The following is a 15,789-nucleotide window of genomic DNA, read 5'->3' on the forward strand; positions in this document are numbered from 1 at the left end:
TGAAAAGCTTAATATATTGGAAAAGGTTCATCTGAAATACTGTAAATATATATTAAATATTGCGCAGTCAACCCCTGATTACATGGTATATGGTGAGATCGGCAGATACCCTATAATAATTAACATCAAAGAAAGAATCATTTCGTTCTGGTGTAAGATCCTACTTTCCAAAAAACGCTACCACAAATCATGTACTCAATAATGTTATCCCTGTCATCTACCTCTGAAAAGGTACAATTTCCTCTATTGAATATGATAAAACAAATCCTGCAAGAAACTGGACTGCATTACTTGTGGATATCACAAGCTGTACCAGATGTCCAGTGGGTCAAACAACAAGTGAAAATAGTGTTAACAGATCAGTATAAACAATCTTGGCAAGCTTATATTCAAAATTCCTCTAAGGCAGATAATTATCAACTATTCAAAAGCAAACCCACTTTAGAACCAAATCTTTTAATTATCCCACAAAATCTACGCATTTGGCTAACGCGTTTTAGAACAACAAATCACAAATTGACGATAGTAAATAGGAAGATGGCACGGAATACCACGTATACACAGATATTGTACTTTAAGTAATGCCACTGTTTGCGACGAATTTCATTTTTTTATTAAGCTGTACAATGAATTATTCAACCTTAGAACAACCCTATTACCAGACTATTTTTGTAAGTATCCTACTGGCAATAAATACAACTACTTAAAGAATTGTGATTTCAAACCTCTTCTTACAAAGTTATGTAAATATATAAAGAATGGACTCGCACTGCCACAATGAGTGATCTACATGCCAATACATATCAAGATAGTTCCTTAACATATAATTATTTACGCAGATATGTATGCAAATATGATGTATGCAAATATGTATGTATATATTGTATAATGTATGTATATATAATGCATATTATATTTTAACACCAAATTGCTTGTATTGTGCTACATTCGTTGTACAATTTTATTATACTTCGTAATGTATGTTCTCTGTACCACTATTGTGTGTTTTTTAGAAGAAACTCTGCTCTGTTCTGTTCTGATCAACGCCTACATTGATTTAACATTGGCCCAAGGTCCCCACTAAATATTAATATGTAGGTCAAAATATATTATAGGTCACAGACATTTATAGTATACAGTACACCAGTACACGCGCTTTTGAAATTGAATTCGTGATGTAACATACATGTACGTGTCTGTGAATAAAGTTGAAGATTGTCACACGTCTTCATGTGAAGAAATGTAAAATGTCCAACGGTATTGCCCCAAACTGTGAAAAATGTCCAAATTCTGAAAACAGTGTGTGCGCGTGGTTATTCATATCGGCTGGTGCGGTAAACTCCCTGAAATGTAGCGTAGCAAACAATGTCCTAATATGCATCCTTGACTTATTGGAATAGTTTGGACGGTACGCGGGAGTCAGGCGTAACATCGTGTCGTTTGTTGGATTTTGTAAACCTGGAGCTTTCTTATTACGAACCCTGAAAACTCACTTATTACCCTTGCTTCTGAGTAACATCATAAGTCATATACATAAGGCGCATCCACCACCACCACCCCACCCCACCCCCGGGTATTGTAGGTAGAGGATTTACACGGTGTGGTGCAAGGTCATCGACCAACGTACATGTACAAACAAAGATCCGACGACGTAAGGAGATGTTAATTGACATTTGTAGATAGCACTGTTGATGAAGGTTCGTGCCTCGGGGAGCCTCACGAAAAGAGGTGATACGCCGAACGTGTACAATAAACAGACAAAGGAGACAGCAGTTCGGCGCACTTTGAAAACATATTGAAACAATTAGTTATTTTGAATGAATGAAGTGGTTTGCGCTTTAATAGATATATTAGCGATGGACCTGAAGTCATATTTCAAATGAGAATTAAATCAGGACATTTTCTTTTTCATGTATTATTTATATATTTACATTTTCTTGCGTTCAATATTCAATATTCACCAATTAAGATGCACAGTTTACATAATAGCACTCACAAAAAATTTTTTTTTTTTTTTGAAATAGTATATTCTCTGCAGGTCCAAACCAGGTTCAAACGTAATTTCCAATCATAATGCATTAGGGGCTGGTCACGTGGCCCCTTTTTGGAAACATACCATGTGTTATAAATATATGGAACGCTATTGTGTATTTAACCGTATCACTTAATAAAATCAAAACCACTAACATTATTTTAGATTGTTTTAAATGGGGACGTTTACATTTACATGCCAACATTATTTGACACAGTGTCATTATAGTACTGGATGGTTGTCTAGCCACTCGGGAATTGGCTTTGGGTGGTCTGCAAGGCGTTATAGAGCTCCCAATTGTTTTACTTCTAATGGAAAGGCGACCTCCAACATTCTGCTGCATGACCAGGGGCGTTTGTTCATTTTTTAGGATAAATGTGAACAGGTTTTAATTGGTGGCTTGGGTCCTTCTTATTAAACCTACAAATACCAGTCTTCGCAGTTCGACGTGGTTGGTAGTTCGGAGTCATTTAGGGTTAAATTGATTTCACGTGAGCTAGCCGTCTGCCGCCATTCTTCACTGACCCGTCACATTGTCCGTAAAGGCGCTGTTCTTTGGAAAAGTCTGCATCTTGACATGACACTCAGCAGAGGGTGGACGGCAACACGTCGAACGAAGAGAGTGTTTCCAATCAGGCACTAACTTCCGCCGAATACACTTTTTAAACAAAACACACAACAATTCAGCATTCAGCAAATTCCGTAGCCATCACAATCAGTTTGACTAAGACCAAATCCTCAACCAAACATCAGGACTTCACCAAACGAAAACTCGCAGAAACTAAAGAAATCCACTGTCGCACACCTTTGATCAAAAGAAATCAAAGGGATTACATCACGTTTACCTTTGAAGATCTTATCAAGCAATAGACTATTTCAATTAGGATCCAATCAGCTTGTCACCATCGTTTAATCCTTTTAATCCTTATCCTTATAGTACATCTGGCTTTCTTACCCGTGTGCTTCATTACCTGTGTGCCATTTGTTATTCTTACTGAGTGTACACTTGGTCTATATGTATTAAATGTATGCCACTTGTTATCTATTACCTGTTGTTGTCAATGTTAAGCTCCTGCTTATCGCAGCATACCATCGTATATATAATCCCCTCACCACTTGACTGTTGTCACTCTAGCTTGATAACGGTGTAAGAATCTACATTGAGATTTCGCTATATGCAGTGGACCAGAAGTTGTTCTTCATTAAGTTGTACGTTTTCTTACTGTTTAAACACTTGTTTTATTCATCTGGTGTGGGAGGTTAGTTTTGTTCCCATCCTGTTTTGCGTCTATACATAGTGTTATAAGTACATACATGTAACATATTCATGTAGAATATTATTAAAATCATTGTCGTGTCGTTGTATTTACAATTGGTCGTTTCATTCTGTTTTCAGTAATGTCAGACAATGGGGTTGTTGAAAATATTAAAAAGACACAAGACACACCAGAAGATGACAAAGAATCTCATGTACAAGATTTACTGTCAAAGGAGGCACACATCTCTGAAGACGCTGATTCGGGACTGGGGTGGATTATCGTTTTCGCGTCCTTCTTTAACCACGTCATGTTCTTTGGTATAAATCTATCATTTGGTGTGATATACGTCGTTCTTCTGGACTACTTCGACACAAAACGCGGAGACACAGCTTGGATTGGCTCAATCCCGACGGGTATCCTCGGTATTGTATGTGAGTATTATAGCATGTGATTGGACTTTTCTCAACATAGGAATTATTGTCTTGATACGTAGCCATTAAACAAACTATTTGGTTCTATATATGCTGAGACATTTACACATTACTTACATAAAAAGGCACTGACAGCTAGGCCGTAAACCAACATGAAACGGGCACCCTACAGTAAATATTTTACTGAAGCTAGCCTTGCAAGGTTTAGTTCTACACAGCACGTCCCTATTATGAGGTCTTTTGTGACGTAACAGTCGGAATCAAGGAACTTTTCATTGTCCTGACGGGCTTCAATACTCCCCCCCCCCCCCTCCCCCAGTAGGTTTCTAGCATGTTTCCTGCCCGAAATGTTTTGCCACACATACTTTGGAGATTGTAGTGACCGTGTTTGTACACATAACATCATGGTATTATCAAAATGCCTAGTGCCGACAATCATTGAAACGGAAATATTTTTGTATAAATATTACCTAACAGGTCGTCAAATCAGCTCTTTCAATCAAGGGTGATTCTCGTGATTTGAAACCCCAGATTGGCAAATCAGGATCGCATATTTCCCAAGTTCATTGTAGAATATTTGATTCGCGGAAATGCCTCCCAATTCACAGAAGATGTGATACATTGTATGTTGTAAACCTGTTGCAAAGTTCTATTATCGAAGTGATGGAACTTGTACTTTTAGCTGTGCATTTCCGTTCAGTGTCGTGTGAATGAATACGAATAAGTCGTTGGTTGACACGTAGCACAATTATAACTGGCCTTCCTGGCTGTTAATATATTGTCTTGTTTGTTTGTTGTTTAACGCCAAACGTAGCAATATGTCAGCTGTGTGGCGGCGGTCATGTAAAATAATCGAGTCTGGACTAGACGATCCACTGATTGATATCATGAGCATCGATCAACGCAATTGGGATACGATGACATGCACCAGAACAGGACAGAACTTTATTTTCACTCTGACTGTGAACCATGGCATACGAGTGATACAATACATGTAAATAATATGAAAAATACAAGATTGCGGACGGGGTAGACATTGGGTACAATAGTTACAGAAATACAGAAATATTGAAAATTCAGGGAGGACTTAAATTGTTTTAAAATACAATTTCAAAATGTACTTGTATTTTAAACTGTACTAACGTTTTGGCATTTTGATGCTGGCAGATATCTAATGCGTTCGTTACTGAAAAAAGTTCAGACAAATATGTAGTGGAATTCATCTCCAATATCCCTTTTATTACAAATTGGACAGCTACTTTCATACAATGGTACATTTATCTATCTGCCAGTTTCTACTGGGAGCCGATGATCTGATAATCTAAAGCATAATAGTGGCATTTTATAGTATGCATAAAAAATATTAAGGTATTGCTCAAATGATATACTCTCTTTCATATTGATATAAGAGGGTTTTTTTGACGAGTTTGTAATTTTATTGTTCCAAACCTGAACATATTGGTCAGTTGGGATATACAGGATCTCTGGTTATTTATGTCGAATCCGCATTGTGACAGCCAAACATCACCAAATCCCAGATTTTCTAGTTTTGAGTTTACATTAGTAACACATTTATGTTTACAGATACCAGAATTCACATAATTTAGTTATAATTTATACGCTATATGTGACAACTTTCTTTTGAATTTTTAACTTTTAATAACATTTTTGAGTATTGCCAATGCTCTATATTTCCGATCCGTAAAATAATATTGCTTTAACCATACATTCAAAAAATCATAATCTAATTTGGCATTGAAATGATAAATTAAGTAAACGACTTTGTTTCAGTACAAAATCACATTTCTTTTGTAGCTTGATCAGCAAGTTGTTTCTCGCTTGTGACAAATTTGGATAGTATTATTCCTAGAATCTTATATTCGTTAGTATTTGCAACAACTGAATCATTTACAGAGAAGACACATTTACAAACTTTTTTGGAGCCTCCAAAAACAACTTTTGTCTCATCCAGCGTGTTTTGCATTACTTTCGTACTAATGGCTCATAACATAACAGTATCGTCTGCATACAACAGAACAATAAATTAACATTTCAAAGCACAGTGTCACATATACCATTTGGGTGCGAATTAATTCACATATCATTACAATTATGATCTTTAAGGTACTGTTCACTTACAAAAAGTGAGAATAGTAAAGGTGACAGGTTTTCATCTTGTCGTACCCCAATTGAACATCGGAAGAGCTGAGAGTAGTTACCTTTACTAAGGACACGTGATTTGATATTTCTATACATATTATAAATACCATCGAAAACATATATTGTTTGTGTTTGAGTATTTTTTTCTGAATCCTGTTGTGTTTCACCAAGAAGCTGATTTGTTTCGATGAAATTAGAAAGTCTGTTATTGATTACAGAGGGAAATATTTTCCCAAACAGCTAAGTAAAGTAATAGGACGATCGTTTTCTGGTTTGGTGGGTCGCCTTATCGTATATAGGTTCTATGGCATTGACAAGCCAGGATTCGGGGAAAATGCCACGATTAAATATTTGATATTTAACGTTTATACACACATCCGTTTTTTTAAGGAATGCACAGTATTTTCGTTTTATGATGTCATCATTTCGAGATGTTACTTTCTATATGTTTTTAGCAATGGACTATTTTTTCTGTTGTTACTGGGCTATTCAAGTAAAATGTTCTGATCCATGCTCTTGATAAAAGAAACTCCAGGCTTACTAAGATCATGTCCTCAATCGTAATTGTTCAGAATGCTTTAAAAGGCGAATAACTCATCAATCAAGTCAACGACCCTGACAACCTGACCCTGTTAATCGCCTCTTACCACAAGCATAGTCGCCTTGTTAACATACATGTTTTCCATGCATGTACCTTTGTGAGGGTTAGTACTTGACATCTTGCGGGATGAAATGTATGCGTTCGTAGCTTAGTTTGAGTTTGAAAGTTATGAAATTATCTCTAGTGCAGCTATACTGATGATATTGAAAAATGTTCAAGGTGGAAAGTCGTGTGACGTGTTGATAGTTATGGTTGACTTTCTGTATCTCACGAAGGAATGGATGCATGGATCAATAGTCTGAATTTCCTCCATTAGCGTCGGAGAGTACAAAGAAAGAATAACATCCAGTGTACACATGAAAAACTTATGGTACTTATGACCGGTGTTATAGATACAGGATAGATTGCTGCTGCATGAGCTAATTTTCTTTGCAACGATGTTAAACAGTTTTATTATATACTTAAGTTGAGAAAAGTAATATTGCCATAGCAGTGAAACATGACAATTGATATTTCCCCACAGTGAACATAACACTTGATATTTCCCTACAGTGAACATAACACTTGATATTTCCCTACAGTGAACATAACACTTGATATTTCTCTACAGTGAACATAACACTTGACGGAAAAATTGGTATAAAGAGCTACCCCCCAGCAAATTGTCTCCATTTATCGTAAGTGTCTGGCCCGTACCCATGATGTTGACTTCCTCTGTACGTTAGTTCCATATTGACAAGGCAAACCCATGACAGATGGTCATATTTGGATTTAATATTGCTTCTTGCCTTTTGGTATTCTCTTGAAAATGTTTCGCATTTCTTTTTAACTCGTCAATCGAGACGCGATGAGAGAAACATGATATTTCACTCAAAACATGAAATACCCTCTATGTGCCCACGTATCAAGCGACATATTGTCCGCAAGAGGTGTAATACCGCCAATGTCACAATCTGTATTGCTTTGTCAATACAGTCGTCTAATCTTTGGTACTGGTTGAATGGCAAGTGGCCAAACAGGTCCTCATACAGAAGATATAAGTGCATTAAGCCCATCACAGTTCACAAGTTTGAGATAAACAATATAACAGAAAATATAAGTGCTTTAAGCCCATCACAGTTCACAATTTGGAGATAAACAATATAACAGAAAATATAAGTGCTTTAAGCCCATCACAGTTCACAAGTTGGAGATAAACAATATTACAGAAAATATAAGTGCTTTAAACCCATCATAGTTCACAAGTTGGAGATAAACAATATTACAGAAAATATAAGTGCTTTAAGCCCATCACAGTTCACAAGTTGGAGATAAACAATATTACAGAAAAAATAAGTGCTTTAAGCCCATCACAGTTCACAAGTTGGAGATAAACAATATTACAGAAAATATAAGTGCTTTAAGCCCATCACAGTTTACAAGTTGGAGATAAACAATATTACAGAAAATATAAGTGCTTTAAGCGCATCATAGTTTACAAGTTGGAGATGAACAATATTATCACAGTCACTGTCGCACATGAGACACAAGCCAGATGTAACCGGGAGAATTCCCAGTTTGATAATAGAATATATATATGGTCTATTTACAATCCAGTGGTTGATGATAGGAACACCGCCCCACCCTTATCCATGTCATTCGCCTGTTACTACCCGCTTGGTAACAACGAACCATGGAATGACCACAGAATTTCAAGGCTTGAGTAATTGATGTAACTGAGTAACTAACTAATGTTTCAATTTATTTGGTGAGTGCTTTCGCCTGTTATTGAGCAGTCAGTTCATTACTAACACGCGTTTGACATATATGTTGCTTATAATTACTTTCTTTCGCTCAGCCCCAGTTACAGGGATCCTAACGGACAAATATGGCTGCCGCACTGTGACGATAAGCGGATCTGTCATCGCTTCATCCGGATTTGTAATCAGCTCGTTTGCACCCAATATTGACATCCTTTATATCAGTTACGGAGTTTTAGTAGGTGAGTTGCAACGAAAATGAAATTATTATTAAAACATGTCACACAATTATTGCAATGACAAACATTGAGAGTATACCTGTATACTGACGTAAAACGTGACGTGCTTCATATAAAGTTGAATCAAACTTAAATTCTTTTTAAAATAAATTATGCATCACCACGAGTTTTAGGTCGGGATTCACAATTAAGCACGTGGTTCTAAGGCGCACAATTTGGATGTTTACGTGTTTTTTGGCGCACACAGCTACCAATTGTTCATAAAAAGACAAACTTGTTTAACCGTAGTTGATGTTTACGCAATGCCACGTCTACGCGCTGTGGGTATGCTGCAAGCAGAAATGGCGCAGACGACGTTGCCAGACATTTTAATGTTCATAAAAACACAATGTTATCTTTTTGGAGACGTTTTCTGATACAGACACATCAATAAGGCAATCCTGTTCGGTTGGGGCATCTTCGGAATCGATACCAAACCGCCCCATTAACAACTGGGTTGAGACCAACTAGTGGCAGAACCGTACGCAACCGGTTGAGAAGTCACAACATCCGGCCGCGACGTCCAGAGATAGGCCCAGTTTTGCTTTCACTTCACCGACAGGCAAGGCGAGCTTAGTGTAGACAGTATCTCATGCTCATAAGACAAGACTGCGACAGTAACCAGTTCTCGGATGGGTAGAGATTTCATCTGGACACCTGATGGTCTACAGGCTTTCAGGAAAACGTTTTAGCGACGCTTTAGTTCAGGGTGAAAGTATAATGGTATTGGTCGGCATCACAACTCATGGGAGAACATAAATCATTATTGTTAATGGCCGTTTGAATGGTATCAACTACCGGGACGACAGCCTTCGAGATCATGTTCTACCCCTGGTGCAGATGCAGGGACGTAACGTCGCGCTGAAGAAGGACAAAGCCCGTTCTAACACGCTGCACGTGTTGTAACAGACATCTTGAGGGAAATTAACATTGCTGTGTTCCTATGACCATTTCTTTCCCCAGACCTCTCCGTTAAGTGAAGGGATGGAACACTAGCTCAGTTGGGCCCATCTTTTTTTAACATTTGGAACAACATCACATAGGGTGTTATCAGTTTCAATCATCTGGTGTCTTCAAAGCGCTACCGGGAGCGATGGGGTAGCCTGATGTTCTGATTACCCACACGGGTACAATGTGTGCAGCCCATTCTCCGGTGTCTCCCGCCATGATATTGCTTGAATATTGCTTTATATATATTGCTAAAAGCGGTGCAAATCCATACTGAATTACTCACGCAATGCGCCACCGCTGCCTGTCTGTATCAATGGTGGTCACACCCGATATTGACATTGTTCATTGAGTTGTTACACCACCCCTCTTTTAGGGCGTGTTTCTCGTGTCTCGTGTAACCAGGTATGGGTTTTGTCAATGAATTTGTTGTTCAGACGAATGACCAAGTATTGTGTTTGTTATTAAACAACATAACATTTACATCACTTTATATGAAGCACAGTTACCTTTTTTCCGTTAGCGTATATTGATGATTCGGTTTTTTTTCTGGTTGCATGAATTTACATCTCGTTCAGGAATTGGCCTTGGTCTGATGTACCTACCGTCCAAGGTGATAGTAAACCAATACATGAAGAAACGTCGGGCTCTGGCTAATGGAATATGTTCCTCGGGAGGTGGCGTTGGAACGATGGCCTTTGCAGCAATGTTCCAAACACTCAACGCAGCCTACGGCTTTCGGGGCATGTTTCTGATATCTGGAGCGGTTGTGTTGAATGCGGCGGTTTGTGGAGCTTTGTATCGTCCAAAAAAACAAGGACATAGGAAAACACCCCCTCTATTAGACGGTAAGAAGGGGTAAGGATCATATTACACGGGTTTATTGAGTTAATAATAATAAATCCATGTGTTTCCCAGCCCACTTTCTTACGTGACAGAGAGAAGTATTGACCTTTACGTGCACTGATCATGTATTCAACTATTGACCATGAACTATATATATATCTGTACACATGTTTGTAATATGTTTCTAAAATTTTCATGTAAGTTTTTCGCCAACAGCAACAAATGGTGAAACCTTGTAGGACTAATCTAAGTGTAGAGAATATGACTCTTTGTCTGAATTGCCCCGTGAAGATCCGGATCAGAATAGATCTTAAGGAACCCATGCTTGTCGTAAAAGGCGACTAACCGGATCGGGTGGTCAGGCTCGCTGATCCATGTCATCGTATCACAATTGCATTGATCGATGCTCATGATGTCAATCACTGGGTTATCTTGTCCCGACTCGAATGAGACAGACCGCAGTCATATAACGGGAATATTGCTATTATAGTGTGGCGTTAAACAGCAAACAAACGAGTTTAACCTGTGTTAACTTGTGGTAAATAAAATTCATTTTGATATTATCGTGCTCACTAAAAACTTATACATGTAGCCCATGTTGAAGACAGTTAGAACACCACGATACCATTTTAACGATATCGAAATAACAATAACCCTGTCTTTCAGGTGCTTCTGATCTGCAAATTAAAGACAAAGTATGCTGCAAGATCAGTCCAATCCAGGGATACACACACCTGCTCCACAATATCCAGTACTGTCTGTTCATATTTGGCAATGCCCTAGCTACAATTGGCATTTTCGTTCCTTTCGCACATCTTCCAAGGCGAGCACGTGACTTACAAGTTCCTGAACACCAGGTGGTGTGGTTGTTGCCTATGATTGGCTTTTCCAGTGTAGCAGGACGACTGTTCTTCGGTTGGATTGGGGATTTCAGTTGTGTCAATATCAAGGTTTTATGGGCGTGGTCTAATATACTGTGTGGGTTCTGTGTGATTGTGTGTCCTTTCTTGACATCATTTCCATTGCTAATGGGATTCGCTGCGATATTTGGTCCTTTATCAGGTAAGTTGTAAAACGTCTTGGAATATCATTTTCCTTAACTCACATTCCGTTTCATTAGTATGTTTCAATATCTTGCAATATAAACTTTATGGACTTTATGAAGTACCAAAGGGAAAAGGGTTAAAGTTGAACGCGGTTATACTTACTTGGGTTTGTATTTTAATAATAGGCTTAACTGGTCCAAAACTCTTGATAAGATTGCCCTGCGGGCGAAAAGGGTATGGATAACTATCCTGAGAGGTATACATTCTCTAAAAACTATTTCACCAGATTTCTACTTCCAAATTTTCGATGCGTAGATCATGCCTGTGCTTCCGTATGGTGTCTGGGAGTTTGAAAATGTTGAAAAATTGGAAACTGTGCAGTTATATGCTTGCAAACGGTTTTTTGGTTTAAAACTATCCGCATCAAACAATGCTGTATTGGGCGAGTGTGGCGGATACCACATTCGTGTATATGCTTTGACCAGATGTGTGAACTATTGGCTGATCATTCTGAAGGTGCTAGACTTCCGTTTACCAAGAAAGTGCTACAATATGTTTGATGAATATGGTCGTGTCAATTGGGTAACTAAATTAAGGAATTGCCTTTCCAAGCTTGGGTTCGGAGATGTATGGAGGTTCCAAATGTATGGAAACCGAAAGTTTTTTCTAAATATGTTTCAACAACGTTTGAAAGACAATTTTAAGCAGATCCGGAGAGCGAACTTCTTGCAAGTTCAAGTATGTAATATTATACTTGTTTTAAAACTTATGTTAAATGTGAGACCTTATTTGTCATTCTTAAATTCGCAAAATATGAAACCAAGCCTCACGAGATTCAGACGGAGTTGTCATACTTTGGAAATTGAGAATGGACGTCATTATAAAATCCCAAGAAATTTAAGAAAATGATAACTTTGTAAATTAGACTGTGTTGAAACCGAGTAATATATGCATGGTATTAGAGGCGACCATGACCCCATGATTTGATATGTCATCGTGCGCTGATGGCATGGAACGTGCTTTCAGGCTTTTTTTGGCTTGTGTGTTTTATCTAGTTTAACGTTGTTCTCTTTCCATGAAATAGTAACATAGCATTCAACATCTTGTTCCATAACAGGCATGTGGACAGGGTTGAAGACAGTTGCTCTGGTAGATGTGGTTGGTGTTGAAAACCTGGGCAAAGCCCTGGGTCTGATGATGTTTGCACAAGGATTTTCTGGCTTCATTAGTTCCCCGCTAGCAGGTAGGTGTGCTAAATGTATCGTGAATATGCTTTTTAAAAACAGAACTTTGAGCACAAGAATAAATTGTGGCCCAAGATTTACGCTTCGAGGAATTTGCAATTGTGTTGGCTTTAACTATTCTAGGAGTTGAAACGAGAAACGCTGATTAGTTAACTATGTAGTTTCCTTTCAGACTGTTGAAATATTTCTACATGTAGTTTGCTATTCGAGTGGAAAGTGTATTGGAATGATTTCATGGATGAACTTTAACTGGTGTGTGTGTGTGTTTTCTCTAGGCTGGTTGTACGACGTCACGGGGACATACGCAGCGTCCTTCTACACAGCCGGGGCCTTGTTTATATGCGGTGGTATTATGGTTTTGTCGCAAATGAAACTTCGAAATGTATGCAAACAGAGAGGACCAGATGGAGTTGAAGTCCAGTTTACAGTGGTCAATGTTGTGGACCCTGTGAAGTGTGATGACTAAGAACCCTGATGTGTAACATATATTTGAAGTGATTTTCTACGAGTGTACGAGTAGGATTTATGCTAGGGTGAACATGTGTAGTGTTTGTTCTATATCCCAGAAGGAAAATGTTGAATATCAGGTTGAATCCTGTAAGGAGGAAGGAAGCTAAATACGAGAGTGAACCCTTAATAAATGTGTTACACCTGGCCGAAGGAAGACCATTGATAGTTACACCTGTCCGAAAGAAGGCCATTGATATGATTTAAACTGGGTAAAACGAGTAAACTGGTTGTGGTCCCTTAACTGATGTGTATCATACCAGATTGAAAAAGCGTGGAGTGCTCCCTGAACTAATGTGTTACACACCAGATGGAAGAAACTTGGAGTGATCCCTGAACTAATGTGTTACACACCAGATGGAAGACGCTTGGAGTGATCCCTGAACTGATGTGTTACACACCAGATGGAAGAAGCTTGGAGTGATCCCTGAACTAATGTGTTACACACCAGATAGAAGAAGCTTGGAGTGATCCCTGAACTGATGTGTTACACACCAGATAGAAGAAGCTTGGAGTGATCCCTGAGCTGATGTGTTACATACCACATGGAAGAAGCTTGGAGTGATCCCTGAACTGATGTGTTACACACCAGTTGGAAGAAGCTTGGAGTGATCCCTGAACTAATGTGTTACACACGAGATGGAAGAAACTTGGAGTGCTCCCTGAACTAATGTGTTACACACCAGATGGAAGAAGCTTGGAGTGATCCCTGAACTGATGTGTTACACACCAGATGGAAGAAGCTTGGAGTGATCCCTGAACTAATGTGTTACACACCAGATAGAAGAAGCTTGGAGTGATCCCTGAACTGATGTGTTACACACCAGATGGAAGAAGCTTGGAGTGATCCCTGAACTGATGTGTTACATACCACATGGAAGAAGCTTGGAGTGATCCCTGAACTGATGTGTTACTCACCAGTAGGAAGAAGCTTGGAGTGATCCCTGAACTAATGTGTTACACACCAGATGGAAGAAGCTTGGAGTGATCCCTGAACTGATGTGTTACACAACAGATCGAAGAAGCTTGGAGTGATCCCTGAACTGATGTGTTATACAACAGATAGAAGAAGCTTGGAGTGATCCCTGAACTGATGTGTTAAACACCAGAGTGAGGAGGATGGATGTGGTGTGTAATCCCATAACTTATGCGTTCCCCCTTCAATTAATTATGGAAGCCTAGGGAAATTCACCTGTCTTCATGCTTGAAACAATCAGAGTGTAACTATATGTGATTTGTCATCTTTTGCACAATGTGAATTCATTAATTCCACGTGTTTCGCATCAAGGTTGTTCATACACTATTTAAAATACGACGTTGGTCGAGATAATTTTGAATGAGGTTGTAACTTCAGAATACAGTTGGTATGTCTGCTTGAGTGACTAACATCAATTTATCTTGGAAGCGATTTGTATGTAATGAATGAACATACACAGATATGACATACAAGGACGTGTGTCATGCATACAAAAGTTACCAATCGCTCCACTGTGTATTATTACGCAACAGATGCTTGGCTGCTTTCGGATGGTAGAAACTAATTCATGACATATACACGTTGCTGGGACAATGAAACTGCTGTAGTCAGCAGACGCAGGGCACCTTCAGGAGTACATGATTGTGATATGTTGCATCATCAATATATGTTATTGTGTATTTTGTGGTCAAGTTGTTATTTCAAGACAAACATTGATCAGTTGTCTGTGGTCGGTCTCTGTATCGATCATTGACATATGGTTTATCTTCTATCTAACAGCAATATTCCAACTCTAATTCGATTTCATTCGCTCTGCAGTCGCATCCGATGGTCGTATTTGGATTCGGTGATCGTTGGTTTGTGTTCTTGGGTTTCACCAAAGATGTAATCGTCTTCGACCTGCGACACTTTGAGCTTTCCTCCCAAATATATCTGACGGGCCTCGAATTAAAATAGCTCAGTTCAAAGCATTGTTCTGGTTTGTTTACAGACCGCCTTTGCATGGCTGTACCATGTCAGGCAATAAATACTTACTTTTTCATCTAAATTGTGTGAATGGTGGCTGCTTCCGGAAGGGCAGGACACGCTTACACTTTCGCAAACACCTGGTGTCATCACTGATTTTCAGTGGTCCATTCATACAGTCTTCAAAGGTTTTTTGCCCTTCACACCAAATGGAATCTGTTTCGGCAGGTAACCTCGACTGGTTATTCTCACGCATTGACAGTTCATATTATGTATTTCACTCATTCACCCATCTACCCATCCACTTATTCACTTATTATTCTAAATCACCTGTAACTGAGTAACAAATGTGTTTGTTTCCAGGCAAAATTCTCACAAATGTCACTGTATATAACACGTTATTTTTCCTTTGCTCCTTTGGAATCTCATCTTTCATAAGAAGATATGCGACATGACAAATAATGTCCAAACACATCTGCATCAATATATCTAAATAAATACTGCAGTCAGTCTTTGATTGTTTTATGTTGATGACTCAACATGTTGAATTATCCATATTTTTTAATACCTAAGACGACTAACGCATATTTGATCAAAGGCTTACACATTAATTACCTATGTGGGTGGGGGTGTCTGTTCCCAGCTTTAGAAAACGTCCGCCCATAACCCCTGCATCCTAATTTTAAAAGAGTAGTAACCTCTGGCTAGAGGTCTTAAAACATCATTAATGTAGGGTTAGGTTGCCCTCACCAAGGC

General features: G+C 38.7%; 1 protein-coding gene across 1 annotated transcript; it reads left to right on the plus strand.

The window, feature by feature from the left end:
* The first annotated feature begins 3,430 nt into the window (after window positions 1-3,430).
* LOC139475433 (monocarboxylate transporter 13-like) lies at window positions 3,431-13,050 on the plus strand. The gene is made up of 6 exons (XM_071258646.1): window positions 3,431-3,722; window positions 8,321-8,464; window positions 10,027-10,296; window positions 10,961-11,356; window positions 12,458-12,583; window positions 12,860-13,050. Exons 1-6 carry the CDS (start codon window positions 3,431-3,433, stop codon window positions 13,048-13,050), a joined length of 1,419 nt encoding a protein of 472 aa, XP_071114747.1.
* The last annotated feature ends 2,739 nt before the right edge of the window (window positions 13,051-15,789 follow it).

The sequence above is a fragment of the Haliotis cracherodii genome, unplaced genomic scaffold (genome assembly GCF_022045235.1).
Source record: "Haliotis cracherodii isolate W230 unplaced genomic scaffold, xgHalCrac1.p SCAF_3, whole genome shotgun sequence".
Taxonomy (NCBI): domain Eukaryota; kingdom Metazoa; phylum Mollusca; class Gastropoda; order Lepetellida; family Haliotidae; genus Haliotis; species Haliotis cracherodii.